General features: G+C 46.4%; 1 protein-coding gene across 1 annotated transcript in view; it reads right to left on the bottom strand.

Moving 5' to 3' along the window:
- Positions 1–20,539, bottom strand: part of tecta (tectorin alpha) — a 38,923-nt gene that overhangs the window by 2,380 nt on the left and 16,004 nt on the right. Inside the window, exons 9-26 of the mRNA XM_084565036.1 lie at positions 14,588–14,879; positions 14,195–14,482; positions 13,042–13,179; positions 12,786–12,951; positions 12,254–12,666; positions 11,562–12,132; positions 10,868–11,478; positions 10,215–10,785; positions 8,446–9,074; positions 7,216–7,873; positions 6,477–6,676; positions 5,971–6,351; positions 3,999–4,285; positions 3,614–3,894; positions 3,364–3,474; positions 2,508–2,710; positions 925–1,088; positions 577–825 (exon numbers count right to left, since the gene is read on the bottom strand). Of these exons, the coding sequence (XP_084421162.1) occupies positions 577–825; positions 925–1,088; positions 2,508–2,710; positions 3,364–3,474; positions 3,614–3,894; positions 3,999–4,285; positions 5,971–6,351; positions 6,477–6,676; positions 7,216–7,873; positions 8,446–9,074; positions 10,215–10,785; positions 10,868–11,478; positions 11,562–12,132; positions 12,254–12,666; positions 12,786–12,951; positions 13,042–13,179; positions 14,195–14,482; positions 14,588–14,879 (6,213 nt within the window). The remainder of the gene's footprint in view (positions 1–576; positions 826–924; positions 1,089–2,507; positions 2,711–3,363; positions 3,475–3,613; positions 3,895–3,998; positions 4,286–5,970; positions 6,352–6,476; positions 6,677–7,215; positions 7,874–8,445; positions 9,075–10,214; positions 10,786–10,867; positions 11,479–11,561; positions 12,133–12,253; positions 12,667–12,785; positions 12,952–13,041; positions 13,180–14,194; positions 14,483–14,587; positions 14,880–20,539) is intronic.

The following is a 20,539-nucleotide window of genomic DNA, read 5'->3' as shown; positions in this document are numbered from 1 at the left end:
TTCAGTCACGAGGCGTGTATTAACTGATATAGAGAAAAAAAATGTATACTTCAACATGCAAAAGGATAGTTGTTTGTAGGATAGTCCCACAAACACAATTTCATTGAAAACTAATGAAACCTAAACTCTGCAGCGCTGTTGTTACTCCTCTGGGCGTCACCACGTAAAGCCACGCCCAAACAATTTCACCGGCCAGGCAGATTTGATCAGCCTGGAGCATAACCACGTCCCAACCCTTCCCAAAAGAGACTCAAAAACTTTGTGGGCTGGGAAGCTGGTCTTGCTTCAAGACTAGTGTTTTTTTCATTATTTCATTTTCAATGATCCACATTGATGTGAAGTTTATAGACGTGTAAAGTTTAGATGTAAAGTGACATAAGGGGTCAAAAAATAAAATTAAAGTGGGCTCTGCACCCACTGTACTCCCCCGTAAAACAGAGTGGTTTGATGCTCTTTATATTATTCGAAATGTCAGTGATTACCTATGTAAGGAATAGCTAATAAAACATTGATTTTGAGCACAGATTTTAATTTAACATCAGCTTTTTAAGGTTCTTGCATGTGTCTCCGTCCTACCCTCTCTCTATGATGATGTATCGGAGTCTGTCGCTGCTGTAGCGGGACGGCGTGGCCCAGCACATGTTCACGATGAGGATGAGCTGGTTTTCATCCGCCCCCTCCACAAAGACACCGACGAAGAGGACGTCCCGAGTGCTGAGCACCACCTCCCCCTCCCTGTACGGGTGCCGGTACGAGGAGTTCTTATACAGAGCCATCTTGGTGATGAAATTTCCTTCCTGGGTCGGCAAGGTGAGGTTAATTACACTGGAGGAAAAAAGGAGGATGAGAAAAGTCGCTAGCTGTTATGTCCTGCTCGTTGCCGTACATATACAGCAGGTGATTGGTGTGCATGCATTGTCTGACCTGAGCATGGGTTTGAGGACGGTCTCCAGAGAGATCTTCAGGTCCAGCTCGTAGGCGCAGGAAAACTCCACGTTGATGGTCTTGTCTCTGGTGATGACGTTCCCGGTGTTGTTCACGCTCTCTATCCACACGGTATTCTTGTACATGATGTGTGTGCCATTCGACTGTCGGACAGACAAAGAGTTATCCAATTATAAATCAGTATTTCACTGTTTCATGGTTGGTTTTTGTCTTTGATAGACGAGGGTGATAGACGTCAATCTCCACAATCGTCCACGGTTGTAGCCAGAGTCAGCGTTAGCCTAGCTTAGCATAAAGAATGCGAACAGATTTAAAGACAGCCCATTAACTAACAAGGGTATTGTGTTAATTCAATTCATACACAAATCTTGTGCATATCGTTAGCCTAGCTTAGCATACAGACATGAAGGCAGTTACAGAACATTCATTTATTCATTATCTGTAACCGCTTGTCCTCTCGAGGGTCACAGGTTTTTTTTTTTCTGAAAAAACTTCTGGGTACTAAACATGTCAAATTCAAGACACAACGTGTTCATCAGTGAGTATCACTGTGTTTTTTTTTTCTGAATGAATGAGGCAAAACTCTGCTGATGCAAGAGCCCACCTGTTGAGTAGGTGGTCAGAAATGTGACCCAGGACTCATTGTGTGTACACACTATCAAAAGAACGTGTCCCAGATCATCTCCAAATGTGGTCAGAGACCAGATTTCTCCAATGTGTCCTAAATGCGTCCTGGCTGTGTTCACACCTGTACTTTAAGTTGGTCTCTTGTGATCATATTTCTCAGGACAGAAGTCTGAACAGGGGCTTAGAGGTGCTGAAGGGCGTGTTTCCTCACTGCTTAGGGTCCTTGGGGCAGCCGTGGCCTACTGGTTAGCGCTTTGGGCTTGTGACCGGAGGGTTGCCAGTTCAAACCCCCGACCGGTAGAAAGCGGCTGATGTGCCCTTGAGCAAGGCACCTAACCCCTCACTGCTCCCCGAGTGCCGCTGTAGCATGGCAGCTCACTGCTCCGGGTTAGTGTGTGCTTCACCTCACTGTGTGCTTTGCGTGTTCACTAATTCACGGATGGGATAAATGCAGAGACCAAATTCCTTGTATACACAAGTATACTTGGCCGAGAGACCTTAATCTTAATCTTAATCTAATCTTAATCTTAATCTTAATCTTAATCTTAATCTAAGCCAGGGTAATCACAGCCAAACTACAGCTCTGAACTCTGTAAGGTGCGGCATAGCACTTCTTATCTCACGACCAAAAAGAAAGCAGGTCAGTGTGTTTGTCAAAAATGTTTAACAAGAATTTTGTGTCCAACTGGGACATTATACTTAGCTTAGAGTGAAAGCAGTGGATGTGGACATAAACAACCAGGCTTAACAACTTTCTCTGTTGAGAAAGTTAGCAGTCCTAATGATACACATATTTTTCTAGCAAGACTTTTGAGTGACACATGGACAAAGTGTCACTCCAATAGTTTGAGAAAGGCGATCCAGCTGGAAAGCAAAGTAATGCACACAGTCAACACTCAGAGGGCAAGAAGGAATACAAATTAACGTAGACCGACCTGTACGATGGAGCCGCAGTGTCCCTTAGTGTTGTTGATGTGGAAGGAGATGAAGTCCTCTCCCTCGATGCCGGAGCAGCGCTCGTCATTGATCCTGACGTCCTCTCGCTCGAAGCCCAGCTGGAAGAGTTTACACTTGGAGATGGACACCTCCATCTTGGCATGCTTACAGGTCACCTCTGCCTGGATGATGTCGTCTTCGCCTGCCAGAAACAGACATCAACACATAATGCATGTATGTTTCTTGGGGGGGGGGGGTTAGCATAGAACCCAGATCCTTCTTCAGAATCGAAACAGGGATGTGAATGTTGCAGTTAAGTGGCATTTACTGATAGGTACGGCATTTAAAAACAGAAAAATAAGCAGTGGAAACTCAAAAATAAACTAAAACTAACTACAGTTGGCTGAATGTGGATCATACAAACAATCGCTTGAGAGGTTAAAATATTCATTCATTCATTTTCTGCAGCCACTTGTCCTCTGGAGGGGCTCAAGCCTATCCCAGCTGTCATTGGGTAAGAGGCGGGGTACTGTTGGACACAGTGGCCAGTCTCCCACAGGGCTAACGCAGAGAGACAGACAACCATTCACAATCAATCACCAATGAACCAATCACCAATGAGCCAGAGTACTCGGAGAGAACCAACGTAGAAGATTCTTGTTGTGAGGTATCAGTGCTAACCGCCATATTAAAATAGGTCTGGGGAATATATCTTATTATTGCAGCTGAACAGTTAGAGTTAAATGAAAGCCATGAACCTCATTAAACCCCCTAAAACCAAAGTATTCCCCTGTAACATTAAATAACAGTCATTTACAGCCTGGTGGACAGACTAGAGCTAAATGAAGTGCTCACCTCCGTTGCCGGTGGGTAACTCTGGACAGCCGCACAGGTCGCCTCCGTTCTCCAGCTCACAGGTGAAGTTTGTGCAGATCTCTCCTGCACAGGGGTCATAGATCCATTCTGCTAAAGACAGGTCCACAAACAATGTTAGCTGTCTCACACACACACACACAGGAATGAATATGCATGAAGAAGACGCTGACTAACAAGCCAAACTGTTACTGAAGTGAATAACATGTCTGGTGTCTCACAGTGTCCTTACAGCAGTTTTCTTGGGTGATCCACTTGGTGGTGAGGGTGCCCATGGACCGGCAAGCCTCGGCGTAGGCTGCCAGCGATCCACAGACCTGAGCCTTGCGATGATTGTAGCAGCCGTCCAAGTAGCAGGACTGGTAGAAGGGCCGGGGATCCAGCAGGCCGTGGCATGGCTGGAAGAAGCCCTTCAGCTGTGTCAGCTTCTGACAGGCGTCCTCACCCTGCAGAGCCAGAACGGCTGTGTTGTCGCAGGACTGGGCCAGAGCCACATACTGGGTCTCGTCACAGCTAGAAAAGAAAAATCCAGTTGTTTCTCTAAATTAGTGAGCTACAACAGGTGTTAGAGAGTCAACCTCGTGAATGATTCCTGCGTGACTGTGAGCATCCCGTACCTGTTCTGCATACCGTTGGTCTTCCAGCTCTGGGCCAGCTCCAGGGCGCTGACAGCCGGCTTGCCCCTGGAGGTGATGTAGTCATCGCTGGGGTCCCCGTTGAAATTCCCACAAAGGCCACACACCTTGTTCTGAAGTCGCTGGCCCATTGTGATGCTGAGGGTGTTGAAGCGGTTGTAGCGGACCTGGATGTCCTGGGGCGTATCGATGACGATGAAACCTTCAGACGTGGTCAGACGTGTCATCAGGCCCGTAAGGAATGGTACTGATACCGGAGTACCATTGACCTGGGAAGAGACATTTAGATGTTTGAAACAAGACACAGAACATATCGATTTTCAGTGACCAGAAATCAAACAATTAGTTTAGTAATTTAGTTGAGTGGTTAAACATTTGTAGGGTCCCAAATACCCCACAGCTGTATGGGTTAGGTTAGGGAAAAGTCGCAGTGCTCCAGATGAGCACTGCGGAGGGCACTGGCACAGGGGAATAAAATGTATAAAATACCTTATTATTGTCTCCTCTGTTAGGGTTAGGGTTGAACCCAACAGGAAGTAAAGAATTGAAATAAGGCTGTTGTTACTCAAGCACAAGTTTAATTCAGGCCAGATATAATTTCAGCTTCATTAATAGTGTAAACGTGGAGGGAAGTAAAGGTGCAACCTCAAGTTTTTCATATTTATTGCGCTGAGCTGAACGCTGGTTTTTGACAACACTTAAATAAGACTTCTGTCTTTTTCTCGTGGCTGAGATTTAAAAACAGATTAGCGGTGTTTGAGCTTAAACGTGAAACCCAATCGCCTCGAGCTGAAATGGAAATCTGCGAGTCATCTGCATAAGTAGATAACACATTCACAAAAGATTTCATGGAGAAATAAAAGAGGCAGCCCCAAGCAAAGATTATGACAATCTGAGATGGCGCTGTAATTAGCTCTGTTCTGGTGAATATGATCCGGGCCGCCTTACAAATGATGCCAACATTTTGTTCTTAGGGGCAGCACACTAAAACGGCCCCGTCAATGGCCCCGCTTAGATCGAGCAGGATTTTTGGGAGCTAGAGTTTAAGGCAATCAGAGAGTCTTTAGCTGCCTCTGTGGGCGCATTTACAGCAGAATGACACAGGCTGAAGCCAGAACTGGAGGAGCTTTAATAGGCTATCAGTGCCAACGTAATTGGTAAATTGGACTGTTAGAACCTTTTCAAAGATTTGAATTAGGTCGGTTTCTTTAGTCTAACAAAGGCTTCTTTGATAGCAGGCGGCTTATGGCTAACAGAAAGTAACCAAACCATATAAATAAGAAAAACAAGATTATGGAAGAAGAAATAATGAATGAATAAATGATAAAATGCACCATTTTAGAGCCTTAGCAGCTCAGGTTAGCAAATTCTATTAAGTTTCTAGCATTGTCCCATAGTTGTCATTCATGGCCATGGTGTCCTTCCTTTGGGAAGACGCATGCTTTAAAGCTGCATTATAACGATATTTGTTTGGGTCAGGTGCACACACTGGCTGACAAGTTAAAAAAAACTGTTCAAAGATCCTGCAGACACAGAGAAACACCAATATTAACTTGTTTTTGACCACCTGACAGCTCTACAGTACAATGTTCACTTGGTTTCTAGCTCTGATTTGGTCTCTACCAACTCCTGAGATGAATATTTAGGTATTTAGCTGTTAAATGATTTAGAGAATTTGCAAAAGCAACACTTAAGAGAATAAAATGGTGCAGTTAGATTTTCAATAAAGCAGCTGGACAAAGTTTATCAGATGATGTTTCCTCTCTCCAATGATTTAATCATTGGTCAAGTCAGCTAGTTTTCCATTATTTGGCTACTAGAAAAAAACTGTATTCCTGGAATGATTTCACCTGCCATGAAGGTACTTGGAAGAGGAAAAGAAAATCTTGAAAGGTCAAGACTCTAGCAGCACTTATTAGAAGCTGTTCCATGGCTACCAACAAGGGCCTCTCACCTTGACAGTGCTCCCAGAGATGAGTATATTCTCCTCATTTATGTAAAGATAGACATGGGATATGGTGGTGAGGTTGGGCGTGCTCCATTTATCAAAGTTGGCGATGAGCTGGAAGGAGAGGTCGGGCAGCTTGTGGCAGTTCGTGGATAAGACGAAGGAGCAGGAGGCCGGCAGGCGTAGGGACGCCCCGTCGAACGTCCTGAACACTCCGCCGCCCGACGCCACGCAGTGCTGGGAGCGTCGAGCGAAGCAGCCCCGCACTCCGAACCGCAGGGTGCACTCCTCCTCCGCCTTGCAGCGCCTCGGGTCGCACTGAATCAGGTTCCGCCCGATGCATTGGCAGCGTTTGGTGCAGTCGCTGTTCCAAAACAGCTGCTTGGGCTGGAATGAAGCATGGTTTCGATTAAAATCAGAGCTGAATGGTTTATTTAGTTGAAGGATAAAAATAAATCAGGGTTCGAACTTTGTAATGCAGGTTTGCAATACCAACAGGATGTGAGACTGACCTCATAGTACTTGCCATCAGTATAACAGCCGCAGTTTTGAAGCAGGATGCAGTTCTTGCCATTGAGCACATAGCCCTGGTCGCACTGGCAGCCCTCCACACAGTCCTGGCTGCAGTCCCTCTGGCCGCGGGCTGGGGCGCACTGAGGCGGGCAGACCGACATGCAACTGGAGTAATGGCTGTTAGGCGGGCAGCTGGGGACTGGGAACAGATATTAGCCAGTGATTATACAACAACAATGCACAATTTTCCCCAGCTTATTATTTGCAAACCGTCCACATTAAGCTAGATTTTTCTAGGTCAGGTTCAAGTTTATATGTCACTATACTTAGAACCAGGTTAGCGTAGCATAGCATAAAGACTGTAAGAAAGGGGAAAACACCCATATGAACACCTCTTATGAAAAATCTACAGACCCCTCCAAGCAGCAAGCTCTGAGGCTGATCAATAAAGCTAACATCTAAGTGTAGTTCCTCCAGTTTGGTCCCAAAAGCAACTAAATCCCCATAGGTCATCCCATACATGTTAAAAGTAAACACGATAAATGATAAATTATGACTGCAGACAGTGAGGCTTGTTGTTTTATGCACAGGTTTCTGATGAAACACTGTGAAATTCCACTTTAAAAGGGCGTGAGCAGAAACCTTGCTCGAACCTGCACCGCTCTGGATTTCAGTGAGGAAATATGTCACAGCGCACACACACACAGCCAAACAATGTTGTGAAGCTGCAGCACTCACCACAAGGCGTGTCACTCCTCCAGCCGGTAACAGGAACTCCTTGGGTCAGACAGGTGCTGGCATAGATCTGCAGCCAGTTACAGATTGTATCCTGAGCTCCCTGATCCAAACAGGTGTCCTGCAGGCAGCTCTGATAAAAGAACGCCGGCGCCACCTTGCTGTGACAGCGTGCAAACAAGCCTCCCCGATCCACAATTAACCCGCACAGCCTCACCGCCTCAGGCTCCACAAACACATACAGTCCATCTCCGATGTGGAAACGTATGCCTGTGTTGACTTCACCGACGCCGTTGTCGGTGCCGGGGTTCACGTTGGCGTCGGCCACCATGAGAGGGGCGTCACTGAGCGCGCTCTTCTCTCCCAGGCCGCAGCGAGGGCAGGAGTCTCCACAGCCCACCTGGCAGAAGGTGTCCCTCTCCGCCCAGGTCATGCCCCAGTCGGTCGTGGTGAGGGTGGGCGGATACAACGGCATGCCCTGGCAGAGGCCACAGGAGGCGTTGTAGAGGTCGCGAGGCAAAGTCAGAAGCAGGAGGGTGTTCCAGTCGAAGGCCACCTTCAGGCCGAAGTCTGTCTCCAGAATGAACTGCATGCCTAAGGTGAAGATGTTGACCTTTCCTAGGCCCAGCTTCAGAGGGAGGTACAGTCGCTCCTTATTTACCTGAGTGAAGAGACATGACATAAATCTGGTTCCAGGATCCCAACTCACACAAACACGCTTCTGCAGAGAAAACAGTTTGAGTTTCTAATCTACCTGACTTGTTGTTCAAAGAATGTGGGGAAACCCAGGTGATGAAAGGATGAATGGATACTATTAAGACCGATTGAAAGAGTGTCTACGGCTAAGAAAGAGAGAGTGAAAGAGAATTAGAGTATGTGCGTGCGTTGCTGGTGTGTGTAAGTCATTTCTGTTTCTCCTCAGATCTTTTAGTCGGTTTGTGAACCCGGTCCAAATGTCGCTCAGGGTCGGGCTTTTGTCCGAGCCAAATCCAGCCCGATAAAAGATGCCCATTGAAATTAGATCCGCCTTAAGCCAATCAAAGAGGAATTCACCCTCTGCCCGGTTATTCTATCGGCTTGATTAGAAATAACGTGTCCTCACAAATGCAACAACTGTGACCTTCACAGGGCTTGAAAAAACACTGTATCTGTGTTAAAAACCGGTCACGGCTTATGGTCACGATCTCATTCCACATTACAGATACTCTCACGGCTCTGGATTAGGGTACTCACCGTGACAGTGTTTTTGTAGCTTCGAGACACTTCAATTTCATAGTCGTAGACCTCCAACACGAAGCCCCTCACCCAAATTGCCTGGCCCGTGTCTCTTTCCTCATTACGAGCTGCAATTTTAAATGGAGGAAAAGTTCCACTGATGGCAGCGTGCTCCATGTTCTCTCCCCCACACGTGGTCGTGGCCATCCTAAGAGTGCAAGAGCTCTGCAGCTCAAAGGGTACGCCGCCAAACGGCAGAAAATGTCCATAACCAGCCACCACACACAGAGCCTCAGTGCGTGGCTGGCAGAAATACAGGCCGTCATTCTCCTGGCAGTACTCCTCAGAGTGACAGGGCGCGAGCTGACAGTACACACTGTTGTCAGAGCCGTTGCAGTAGCAGCGCTCCTGGCATTCCCAGTCCGTCCAGAAAGTCTGATTGGTGGCCAGCTGGCGCCCGTGGCTCATGCATCCACAGTCGCTGCGCGCCACGCAAAGGCCGTCCCGCAACGCGAAGCCGTCTTCGCACTGACACCCTTCTTGACACGGCAGAGGGCACGGCTCTTCGGGTTCGTCTAAGTTGGCACAGGTCAGAGGGCAAGCGCTCGTGCATTCATCGAAGTGACTGTTCTCTGGGCAGGGAAGAGCTGAGACACAAGAGAAAACAAGGGTTAGGGTTAGGGTTAGCTGTGGCTCATCAGAACATGGGCCTTCTGAGGGTGTCCTGTGGTGTCTGGCAACAGAATATTGTTAGTGGGGGGCCTTTGAGGGGAGGGGCCTCTGTGCATCATCCCACAGATACTTGATCAGTTTGGGATCCAGTCAATTTGGAGGCCAGGTCAACACCTTGTGCTGTTCTTTAAGTTTTTGTGTGTATCTGTGTCAGGCTGCCATCTGCTGGGGATGGCTGCTGCCATCAAGGAGTGTCATTGCTATGGGGTGGGGGTGCCTGGTCTGGGCCAGGTGGGTGCTACATGTCTAAGTAACATCCACACACCAGGAGAACATTGTTTTGTCACAAGATGGTCAATGTTATTTACTTCTCCTGTGAGTGGTTTTAATGTTGTGGCCGATCGGCGTATACTCAGCATATTTAAGCTTGAAAACTATTATTTTATTTTTGTCACAGTGAGCCGTGTACCTGGAAAGACCAACATAAACTTCTAACAAAACCAGAAACAAGAATTGAACTGAGCCACTGATTGATGGGAGTCAATGACAGTACGAACTGTCAGCGGAGACATGAAATGTGCTGAAGTAGTGGTTAGAAATGCTTTAAACTGCACTGACTTTAGAATCTGAGCAGCTCTTGTGAATTCAAGCTGTAGCCTGTAATGAAAGAAGCTTTTTTGTAAGCTTACAAGGAATGAGTGACGGAACAGGTTTTTCAACAAACACAATAGAAGGTGAAACTAATAACATGGTTTGTTATTTGCTTCACCTGGACCTTTCCTGCTATGACATGTCTTATAACGGCTATGATGAAGATGTAGATTTATTTGAGAACAATAAGGAGACAAGTATGCTCTGGTGATAACAAGGCTGTCAACATTCAGGTTAAGTTTCAGTGCTGGTGTGTTTTTTTTACAGGGATACATTTTTAGGTGTAAAAACAAACGAGAAAAATAGAAAATGTTTGGAAGTTGCTCCTGTGGACAAAATTAAATATCAAAACGCTGTTTATATTGTGTGCATCTACCATAGACACTGCTGGCCAAGATAAAACAGATGACCTTTGAAAAAACAACCAAATTGTGAGCTCTGTCTTTGAAGTTTCATGTACTCACGGCAGTTGGTTGCACTCCTCCAGGAAGCGAGGCCCACTTGAGCATCCTGGCAGGCCGTAGCGTAAGCCTGCAGCGAGGAACACAAGGCTGAACGGTTCCCTTCCCTCACGCACATGTTATACAAGCAGTTCCTGAAGAACGGCGAGGGGTTGACCACCGGGTGACACGCCAGGAAGGAACTATTCCCCGGGTCGTTGATGTTCCCGCACATCCAAGGGCTCTGGTATAGACGCAAGTCTGTGCACATGCGATACAGGTCATCGCAGTCCCCGTTGCAGGTGAGATCATCGGCAATGGACCGCCAGCCCTCCGTGAACTGTTCCGTGGAGTCCGCAAGGCGGCCATTGGGTAAACGGAGGTCATCAGTGGCGTTGCTATTGAAGACGCCGCAGAGACCACATGTAACGTTGTAGAAGATGGTTGAAAGGGAGATGTTGAGGAATCCTTGCCGTGTGTAGTGGACACGAAGGAGACCACGGGACTCCACCACTGTAGCATTGCCTGGCGCTCGGTAGATCATTATCGTCTCCATAGGATGCACGTATGGGAGCATCACTTGTTCACCGTTTACCTGGTGGACAGAAAGGTCAGGAGGTATTTGAAGGAAAAACAAAGAAATAATAAGGTTTTTAATTGTTAGAGAAAATACTAACCTTCACTGTATCAAAATCCAACCCCCCCATTTGAGCCTCCACGTTAGCCACTGCAACTACAACAGGTCTTTTCCAAGTGGGGCCTTTGTTCACCAGGCGCCTGCCTATCTTCACCTCTACCAATGAGCCGTTAGCCGGCACCGGACCACACAGCTTCAGCAGGTAGTACGAGCTGTCATCTGGGAATTGCAGGAAGGTGCCATCAAAAGAGGATGTCACCGAGTTCTGGGCGACTGAGCACACTCCTTCCCTCCGAGGGTAGCAACCCAGCAAGCCCACCTCTGCAACACACACCTCGCCCTCCTTACAGGAGTCATTGAAACAAGAGACTTCCCCAACAGGCCCGCAGGTGCAGCGGAGGGTACATTCACCTTCTTCACCGCTGGGGCCAGCCCAGAAAGTGGCATTAAGCGGGTAGTAGAGGCCGTTGTGCTCACATCCGCAGTCTTCGCGCTGTACGCAGCGGCTGCCGCTTAAGACGTAACCTTGGTTGCACTGGCAGCCCTCAGTGCAAGGATGAGCACAGTACAACGGGGCGGTGAGGTCCGAGCATGAAGCTGGACAGGCACTTGTGCACACCTGGTAATGACTGTTCGCCGGACACGACAAAGCTGAGGACCGATAAGAGAAAATAATCAGATGACAACTAAGTAAATGCATGTAAATCGATGGATATATGCAAACTTAATCTCACCACAGAAGGTGCGAGATCTCCAGGGTCGTATTGTGACTCCAAGGGCCTGACATGCCAGCGCATAGGCCTGGATTGCCTGGCACAGCGTGGTGATGTTATCCCTGTTGCTGCACATGTCGTATACACAGCTATACACGAAGGCTGTAGGATCCACTACAGCTCTGCAGTCCCTGAAAGGTCCATCAGTTTTGTTGATGAGCCCACAGTAGTCTGAGCGAAAGTAGAAAGCTTCTATTATTGGGTCGCACATGCTGCAGTTCTGCGCACATCCATCTGTACACCTCCAGTCTGGGTCCTCCGCTCGCCAGCTGCCCCCCAGCTCGACCACACTTTCTGCTAGAGAGCCGTCAGGTAGTACGGGATCATCCGCAGGGTCGTCATTGTAGTTACCACAGAGGCCGCAGGTGTTGTTGAAATAGGAGCTAGGTAGGGAGATGGACGCGTAGTGTTGGCCGTCATAGGTTACCAAGAGCCCAAAGTCGGTTTCTAAAGCAACAGCAACCCCAGACTGGTAAACCCTGATAGCACCAAGCTGGAGCTGGACTGGTAAAGTCTTCATCAAGCCGTCCACCTAAAGAGGGACACAGAGGGAAATTTGGAAAGCAATTGGTTCATGAAGGTAGGCATCATGCACAAATTAAAAATTTTAATATTATTGATCCGCGCACTGCCTTATATCCACAAATTCTCACCTGGACTGTTCCCAAACTGCCTTTGGGTAACATGACTCGGTGACCATACACCTCCACTGTGACGTCTCTAAGCCAGGAGACAGAGGCGACCCCGCGGTTTTCATTTTTGGCCTCCACGCTGAAGAAGGGCAGGCCCGGCATGTCCCAGCAGGGCCGAGCCAGCAGATAGGAGCAGGTGCCCTGGAAGTGATAGAGGAAGCCATCGAAGGTGTGGTAATGGGGGTCCCCGAATACCACGCAGGTGCTGGTGCGAGTGGGCTGGCAGTAGAAGGCCCCTTCCTGCTGCTCGCAGGTCTCGAGCTGACCGCATGGAGCCTGCAGACACTGCACCTCGTTATTAGCGTCAAGGCAGCGGCATCGCTGCGAGCACTGGTCTGACAGCCAGAAGATTTCCCCTCGTCTGTAGAAACGCCCTGGAGGATGCATGAAAGACAGGGTTTTTACAAGTACTGCAAGCACATGAGGGACTTCACTTAGTGTTAATTTGCAACTGGTGTGGAGAACATTGTCAGTGTTTGAGATTTGGACTTGCCATTGTAGCTGCAGCCGTTGGCAGGATCTATAAGTTCAGTGTCTACACGGAAGAACCAGCGCCCGGGAACGTTTACATTGGTCGTCTGTTCAATGTTCACTACATCATTTGAGCGTGAGCCTGGCAGGTTGAAGAAGTGACCAATATCTCCGCCATTGAAACCTGACTGAAAAGGGGAAAGGTGAAAAAAAACGTCAGTTCAAATGTTTCCGTATGTAACCATCAAATTATCTTTGAAATTATCCTGTGAGAATACCTGCGCTGTTGTCCCACCCAGTCCCGTTAAAGGGTCGCCGCCGCTGGCCGTTCCCGTGCTCCATGTGATTTCCCCGTAGTTGAACATACTGAAGAAGGCCACGCCATCTGAGATTAGTACAGTTTGGAATGTGTTCACCTTTCAATCAAACAAGAGGATTGGATTGTTTTAAAAGGTAGAAACAGGAAACATAAAGAAACACAGTAAGGGAGGAGAAAACGACACATTCATAAAATTTCACTTGTATTCTTCACAAGTTGAACTTGGACTCAAAAACTGCTGTAGAAACTGTAGTCAGACATATTGCACTAGTTGGGAATTGGGAACTACCGTTGTCTTCCATTCTATAGACCAAATATGATGAAATGTCTCAGTTTATACTCAAGATTTTGTTGAAAAATTAAATCAGTTTGTTTGCAGATTCAGCACCCCTTTGAAATGTATTTAAGACATCAATCACAAAGTCATTAAAACAAAATCAAATGGAAGATGACTGGAAACTTATCTCCTACTAATCCGCCCAAATTTAATTGTACCTTCTTCAAACTTGTTACGATGGTTAATATAGTTATATGCTTTGTGCATCTGGCACATAACATCTACGTGGCCTTCCACAGTTATGGTGAAGAGCATTACGACTTAGCAATTTAAGTCAAAGGATAATATATTTGATGAAATCATAGGATAGACAGAAACCATTGTAGGTTTGCAGGTGTAGGAATCAGATGAAATGTTGTAATGCATATTTTTCCTTTGGCTAATAGTGTGTTCGCACCAGTGACCAAAAAGCAAATGGCTTTTACAATGGAAGCTGATTATAATATGACTATACAATAAAGAGTGACCCAGGACACTTGTTGCTTTGCTTTGTGATAGGCTACAAATCAACCAATCATATGTGTTTTATTTGACAAAACGTCAAAGAGCAACTTTTGTGGCTTAAAGTGTGAACATAGAATAAGTCACGCTGGTCATGCTGGAACAATCTCAAGAACTTACTGTTCATAATTGATGCAGATCTTCTCATTTGACACAGAAAAGACACTAAAAACCTTCGAATGTTCAAATACACCAGCTCCTCTCCACCAACTGCAGCTGCATTAAAATGAACGACTAGAAATTAAATGAAAATTAAGCAGATTTCGAACTTTACCGGGGTTGTCTGACTTCCTCCATAGAAGGTGACTTGGTGCCATGTTGCAATAAACACCCAGTTGGCTGTGAACGTGGACAGGTTTTTGAAGTACTTCCGGACATCTTGCGAAGCCCTTTCCAGTATTTCCGGTTCGGTGGACTCTCGGTAGTACACGTCTCCGCGGATGCCGTTGTGCACGTCGGCCCAAAGTGGAGCGATGAACGATCTGCTGTCGCTCAGGGGGAAACCCTCTGGTGTGAACTGGCTAACCTGCACGTTGAAGGAGATCACACCGTTGTTGTTGACCTGTGAGAATAAAGAAGATGGTTGTGATGTCAGAAAGTGTGATAAATATTTTCTAGTACATTCGTTTAAAGGGATGATTGATGCATTACACGGTCTTGATCTTACATAGATGGAACGGTAGGGGATATTGAAGAAAACAAAGGGGATAAGCAAAGTAATTTCAGGAGAACTCCCATCGTCCATCTTGGGCGTCTCCAGATCCCTATGGCCAGGTCCATATGGATACAAGATATCCTGAGTGCGGGCTGAGAGGAAAATAACGATTTCCAACTTTAGAAAATTAGTAAATTGTGTTGCTTGTTGCAGAATTTGAAGTATATTGATGTACGTACCTCCTGTCTGTGCAAAGATGCTGAAGAGATGGAGCAGAATGACTGGACAGCCTGGCCTGACCATTCTAAAGAAGAAACAGAGAAGGAATGAGATGAGAGGTGATTTTAAACTTGCGTTACTTTATCTGCGTTGCATTTTCCCGTAATGGAAACACGGGAAGACATGAGTCACAGGACAGCTTCTCATAAACAAGGCTGCTGGACAAAAGATGAGAGGAGGGTGAACCATCAAACCTCCGTCATGTTACTTCTTTAAGATCAGGCTCCCAGGTCTCCCCTGAGGAGCCCTGAAAAGGCCCTATTATGCAAGCCAGAACAATGTATCAGGATCACATTTGCCTTACGGTCCCATGTGATTCGGCAACAGTGGACTACGGGGCTCTCTGTGCTTCAGTTCCCTGCAGCTGACTGGACTGGCCCACTCTGCTCCAGCGTCTCAGTGTCTGAAGCCGCGAGGCTGCTTAGGAACTCATTACTACTTCTGTTTGGGACGCATCCATGCCTTGTTGGCTAAAGCGAGAGGAGCGTAAACACTGGGGCACTAATGGCTTTAAGTGAGTAGGTTTGAATTGCCAAAGGTCTTTGCTGTGGCCCTTTGGGGTTGTTCAGTGCCTTGGCTTGGCAAGATTCCCAGTGGCAAAGTCGAATGTACAGCCAGTTTGGCAGATTATACGGTCACCATATGGCACTGACTGGGAACTTAATTGTTTAATGGATGGGGATATCTGTGAAGGTTCTCAGTCATCCAAGTCGTGGTGTATCCAAAAAAAAAAACAAGCTGAAACAAGAGCAACTGTACTTTCGCCCCTCATCCAGGTAGCTTCTTTAGTTATAAATGACTGGTGGGGAGTTTTAATGGGAACATCTGAAGGTAGTGCCCACCTGAAACTTGCACGACTAGATTCTTTAATGGCCATTACAGACTCTTGCTTGACTAGGTCATTAGACTTAGACTTAGATAAACCTTTTTGCTCCACAAGGGAAATTGCTTGGTCAAAAATCAGGGGAGAGTCCAAATGCAGTGTCCCACTACCAGAAATTATGCAGTCGAGATTCCCACATTTGGGGAATTCGCAGGAAGTGCAATGGCTGAGCCTCGCCCTGGGTGAACCGCCTTCTTGATTACGGTAAGTATGAACCCTAGACATGGAGTTTTGGGTGATCATTTGGATGAGTGACAAGATGTCTTCAAGAAACCTTACAAATCCAATTGTCTTTGTTTCAGCTTCTTTTTTATGGATGACTGGTGGGCAGTTGGGGTTTAAATAGGGACATCGGGTGGTGTTGCCTCACCTGGAACTCACATGTCTAGGGTTTAAAACGACCTAGTCATGCTAGTGTCCGTAAAGGTCATGAAAGACCTTAGTCATAAGAGTTTCAGGTTGCGTCCATTATTTCCATTAAAATCCTGATTCATCACCAGTCACTTAGAACTCAAGAGGGTACTTGGATGAAACGTCTTAAAGAAACCTTTCCAGTTCAGTTTCCCTCGTTTCAGCAGTTTTTTTGGAATAATGGGTTGAAACTCCAAAAGCTTTCTGAATAATGATTAAAGCGCTTACACATTAACGTGAAAACCGGTCCCTTCTTCATCTTCATGGGAGTTCCCATCTTTCTTGGAAAGAACACCTGTTACAAATTCTCCAACTCTCTCTCTTTCTGTTCTAATGTGTGGTTGATTACAGGAAATGTGTTGCCGCATAGTGGAGATGAGCTAATTATTAGCCTAGCTGGCCTGCTAGCTATGAGAAAGTCAGCATCTAAGGTCCCAAGCCCCAAATCATTAACAGGGGTGTTAACGGGTTGCTTTGAGGTAATTTAGACTCCAGTCTATCACAGGGCTAACGAGCATGTCTTTGGATGGTAGGAGGAAGCCGGAGTACCTGGAGAGAACCCGTGCAGCCCCAGTCGGCCAGCGGATTCAAACCCAGAACCTTCTTGCTGTGAGGCATCAGTGCTAACCACCATTTAAATATGATGTTTCTGTAAAATAAGATATTTAAATGTACTTATTAGGGAATTCAGTTTGTATAGTGCTTTGCAGGGCTTCCTCTACGCGCTCCTTTCATGTGCATATAATCAAGAATATTTAAAATAAAGATAATTGTAAATGAGAAGGGAAGATTTCATTAAACAGATACATTACAATGAGACTAGCAGGTGGTCTAATTTCACCGCCAGTGGCAATAAAATCTCAAAAAGTAAAAATAGTGTATTATAGAGAGTAACGTGAGGACTGTGAGGTCAACTGGACGCTTCTCTGAAACCTCCGTCCTCTCTCTAATGTGTGAAATCGGTTCAGGCCGATGTTAAATTGTGTCCAGGTGTGCCAAGGTTAGTGGGCACTGGTGAGAGAGGTCCGCTGTAATGTCATCGGCCTCTCATCATACATTGTCAGCAGAAAGATTATCAAAATTGCTCTTTTGACTCTCGTTGCTCACCACCTTATCTGACTGGCAGTACCTCCTTTTAGTGGCTTTTAAGAGGGGGGCAATTAAGATAAAGGCGGAACAAGACACTTATTTATCTCGGGAGTGACAGTCAAAGAGACACAGCTCTTTCTGTGTCAAAGAAGCAACATGAGACATTTAATTTCCGCACTGAAGCACGTTTTACATGGATTTCATTACAGGCAGATGTCTAGATAGATCAATGTGATTTCTAATAAATGACACTGAATTAAATTTATGACTTCATACATTTTTGTGGTTCACAAGTTGATTTTAGGATAAATAAAAATAAAAACTGTCATGAACATGCATTTTAATGTACAGGACTTTGTGACCCCAACCCTGGTAAAGGCAGTTTTGCAAATGTATGTCTTCGAAACTCACGTAAATCACGTAAAAAATTGCACGTGCTGACCGAGCCAAGTCATAAATAAATCCCACTATTGATGGAATATGCACTCACCTGGTTTCAGAAGATGGACATCTAGCACCTCACTAGTCTAACCTGGCAATCTCCACACAGCAGCGTACCATCCAGCAGAGGACCATGCACCGAGTGATGGAGGGGGTAAAGTGAGGCAGTGGAAATGATGGAAGGTCAGCAGGGCAGCTGGATATCTGCTTCCAAGTCCACAGGATTACCAGCAGGGGCAACAACAATCCAGGGGGTTTATGTTGCGGTTTTTAAAATTGCCGATGTCCTTCGAGGGATAAAGTGTGGATATTCAAAGGCTGGCGTTGGAAAGTGGTGCAAAGGAACTTTGCCTGAAGAAGCAGGTGCAAACTTTACAGGGGATAGTGTTCACCTTAATCTGAGATCAGTGTTTGGGTAAGGAGGAAGGGGTGGAGGGGGGTGATGAGGAGAGGGGAGGTTGAGGGGAGGGACAGCATAGGAATCTGAGGTAGAGAGGGAGTGGAAACAGAGCAACATGGAAGAAGGGGAGAGGGGAGGTCAGAGATCTGGAAATGATGGTGGGAAATGGAAAGCAAGGGAATTGCTGAGATTTTAAATGCGGGAGAAGAGGAATGTTTTTGCACAAAGAGCGGCTCTCATATGGGATGAATGCAAGCCTTTTGGGCAGGATCTGTCATTAACACCAGCAAAGTGCCAGATGATGATAAAACGTGTCTCTTCTCATGGAAGATTTGGTAGGAAAACCCTTCGGCTTTTATCTTTTTGGAAGGATGACATTCAAAGCCCGGGTCTCGTTTCACTCACCGTCTGAAGGAGCAGACAATTTATATAAAAATGGTTGATTTAGACACTGCCTTTGCATTAGGCCTCAGTTTGTCAGAGTTCACTCAGTGCACAAACTCACTTATGTAGTACAGTCTCACTCTGGGAGCATTTATGGACAAAAACCAGAAAGACCCACACAGTCTGAAACATCGCTTTTCAAGCTCCGTGGAAGCTTGAGTTACAGAATTAACATGAGTCACTTTGGATACCCTGTGTACCCCCTCCTCCCTTTTTTTTTTTTTTTTTTTTTAATTAGGAACGGCCTCATTTACAAGGTTATACAAGACACTTCATTTCCATAGATGCTGGAGAGATAGTGTGGGGAAATCTCAGGTGGATCCATGCCGATAGGGTCTGGGAAGGAGAGGGCAGTCAGTTGGGCCTTTGTTGCCAGAGGACAGTGGAAGTAACTGGATAGGCAAGGAGCAAGACGTGTGAAAGGCTCCAGAACTGAGGGCAGGGCCCGGGCTACCCATTAAGCAGAACTCAGACTCTCTGAGGAGTCTTCTTTTATACCTCCCACGTCTTGTTGTGTAAATGGTCACATACTCTTAAGCAACTTGTCAAAGGGAATGTCGCACAAAGAAGGACAAAAAAAAAAAAATCAACACTTAGACATGACCTAGTGGGCTGAGGGAGCTTCCCAATGTGGGGTTTGTGCTTTGGGAAAAGGCGAGGACGGAGAAGTCGGCCGAGATGGGTCGATACGCCCGGTTTCTCGTGTTTGCACTCTTGCGCACCTTTTCAGTTACAGTTAGGAGAGGGAAAACACGATGGGAAATGATAGCCCTGCTTGGGCGGTCAGCCTTAACCTGAACTAGTCCAACTTTAACGATCACTTGAAAAAGTTTCTCCCTATGGTCTTTTCTTTACATGTACTGAAGTACAACCTCTTGAGTGGCTTCAGTCACGAGGTGATTACAACAGCAGTCATTTTCACCCTGGGTACTCCAGCGTTTTGCCTCATGATCACCTTGTAAAACATGATTCACTTGAACCCCTGAGGCCTGAAATGAGCGAAAAGCTGGGATCAACACCATCAAAGAGACTTTTCTTTGATGGTGGTGATCCCAGGACACGTTCTAGGTAAACGTTGGTTTTATGAAGAGCGGCAGTACAGATTTCAATGACATGGAAGCCGCCAAGAGAATCAGCGTGCTTAGATATGCCATAACACGCAATTTCAGAGGCCATCTTGCAATGGGGATCACACCAGACACCTATCAGCATCATTTCAAATCCATTTCCACTCACATTTTGTCACTGTGTCTTGTATCGTTGTGATATTGGCTACCGCACTGACAAAAACTGTCCACAGACCTAAAAGGTCCAGGGAAACATTTTGTCATGACTAACAAGGTGAATACGGTTCTTTCTGATGCCAAGTTTAAAACAATAGAGATGTAAATTGCATCTAAGGTGTGTATGCAGCAGCAGGACACTGTGTGGGAACAGGGTCAAAGTACCCAGCATCACAAGGTTTGGAGAATCCATCAAGCCTGACCTTCACAAAGAAGGTCCTGGACTGGATACCCTCTGAGCTCTGTTCTGTAGTCACCTAATCCGTGGCGTGGACCACTCTAATTCAACCCCTGATGCCCAGCAGTTGGCTCTGCCCTGCCCTCCTCTCCTTCCTCTCCATTAACAATGGTGGACCTCCTACCAGTAACCCAAACCTTCTTACCCCGATGACTCCTTCACCTCAGCACACAATAGGACCTGTTCAGCAACCCCCCTGCCCTTAGTCACCACTTCATAATGCAATGGGGCAGATCAGGGGTAGATCGAAGTACCGACTGCACAGCCAGGTCTTGTTTATGCAACAAGGTGCTAACTACGAGCAATACAATGCAACCGCATCCATCTTCCAACCTCTGCCCGACCTTACATTTGTGAAATCGTCAAGTTCAGTGACACTAGTTAAGCCATATTCATGTTCTAGGAATGATGCATTGCTCCTTGGATCCACACTGAAAATGCAGGCACATTTTAGGAATGTACTGTACCAGTGATCAAGAAACTGTCAACTAGTGTC

This window comes from Chelon labrosus, assembly GCF_963514085.1.
Source record: "Chelon labrosus genome assembly, chromosome: 17".
Lineage (NCBI taxonomy): Eukaryota > Metazoa > Chordata > Actinopteri > Mugiliformes > Mugilidae > Chelon > Chelon labrosus.
This window is presented reverse-complemented; position numbering and strand designations above follow the sequence as displayed.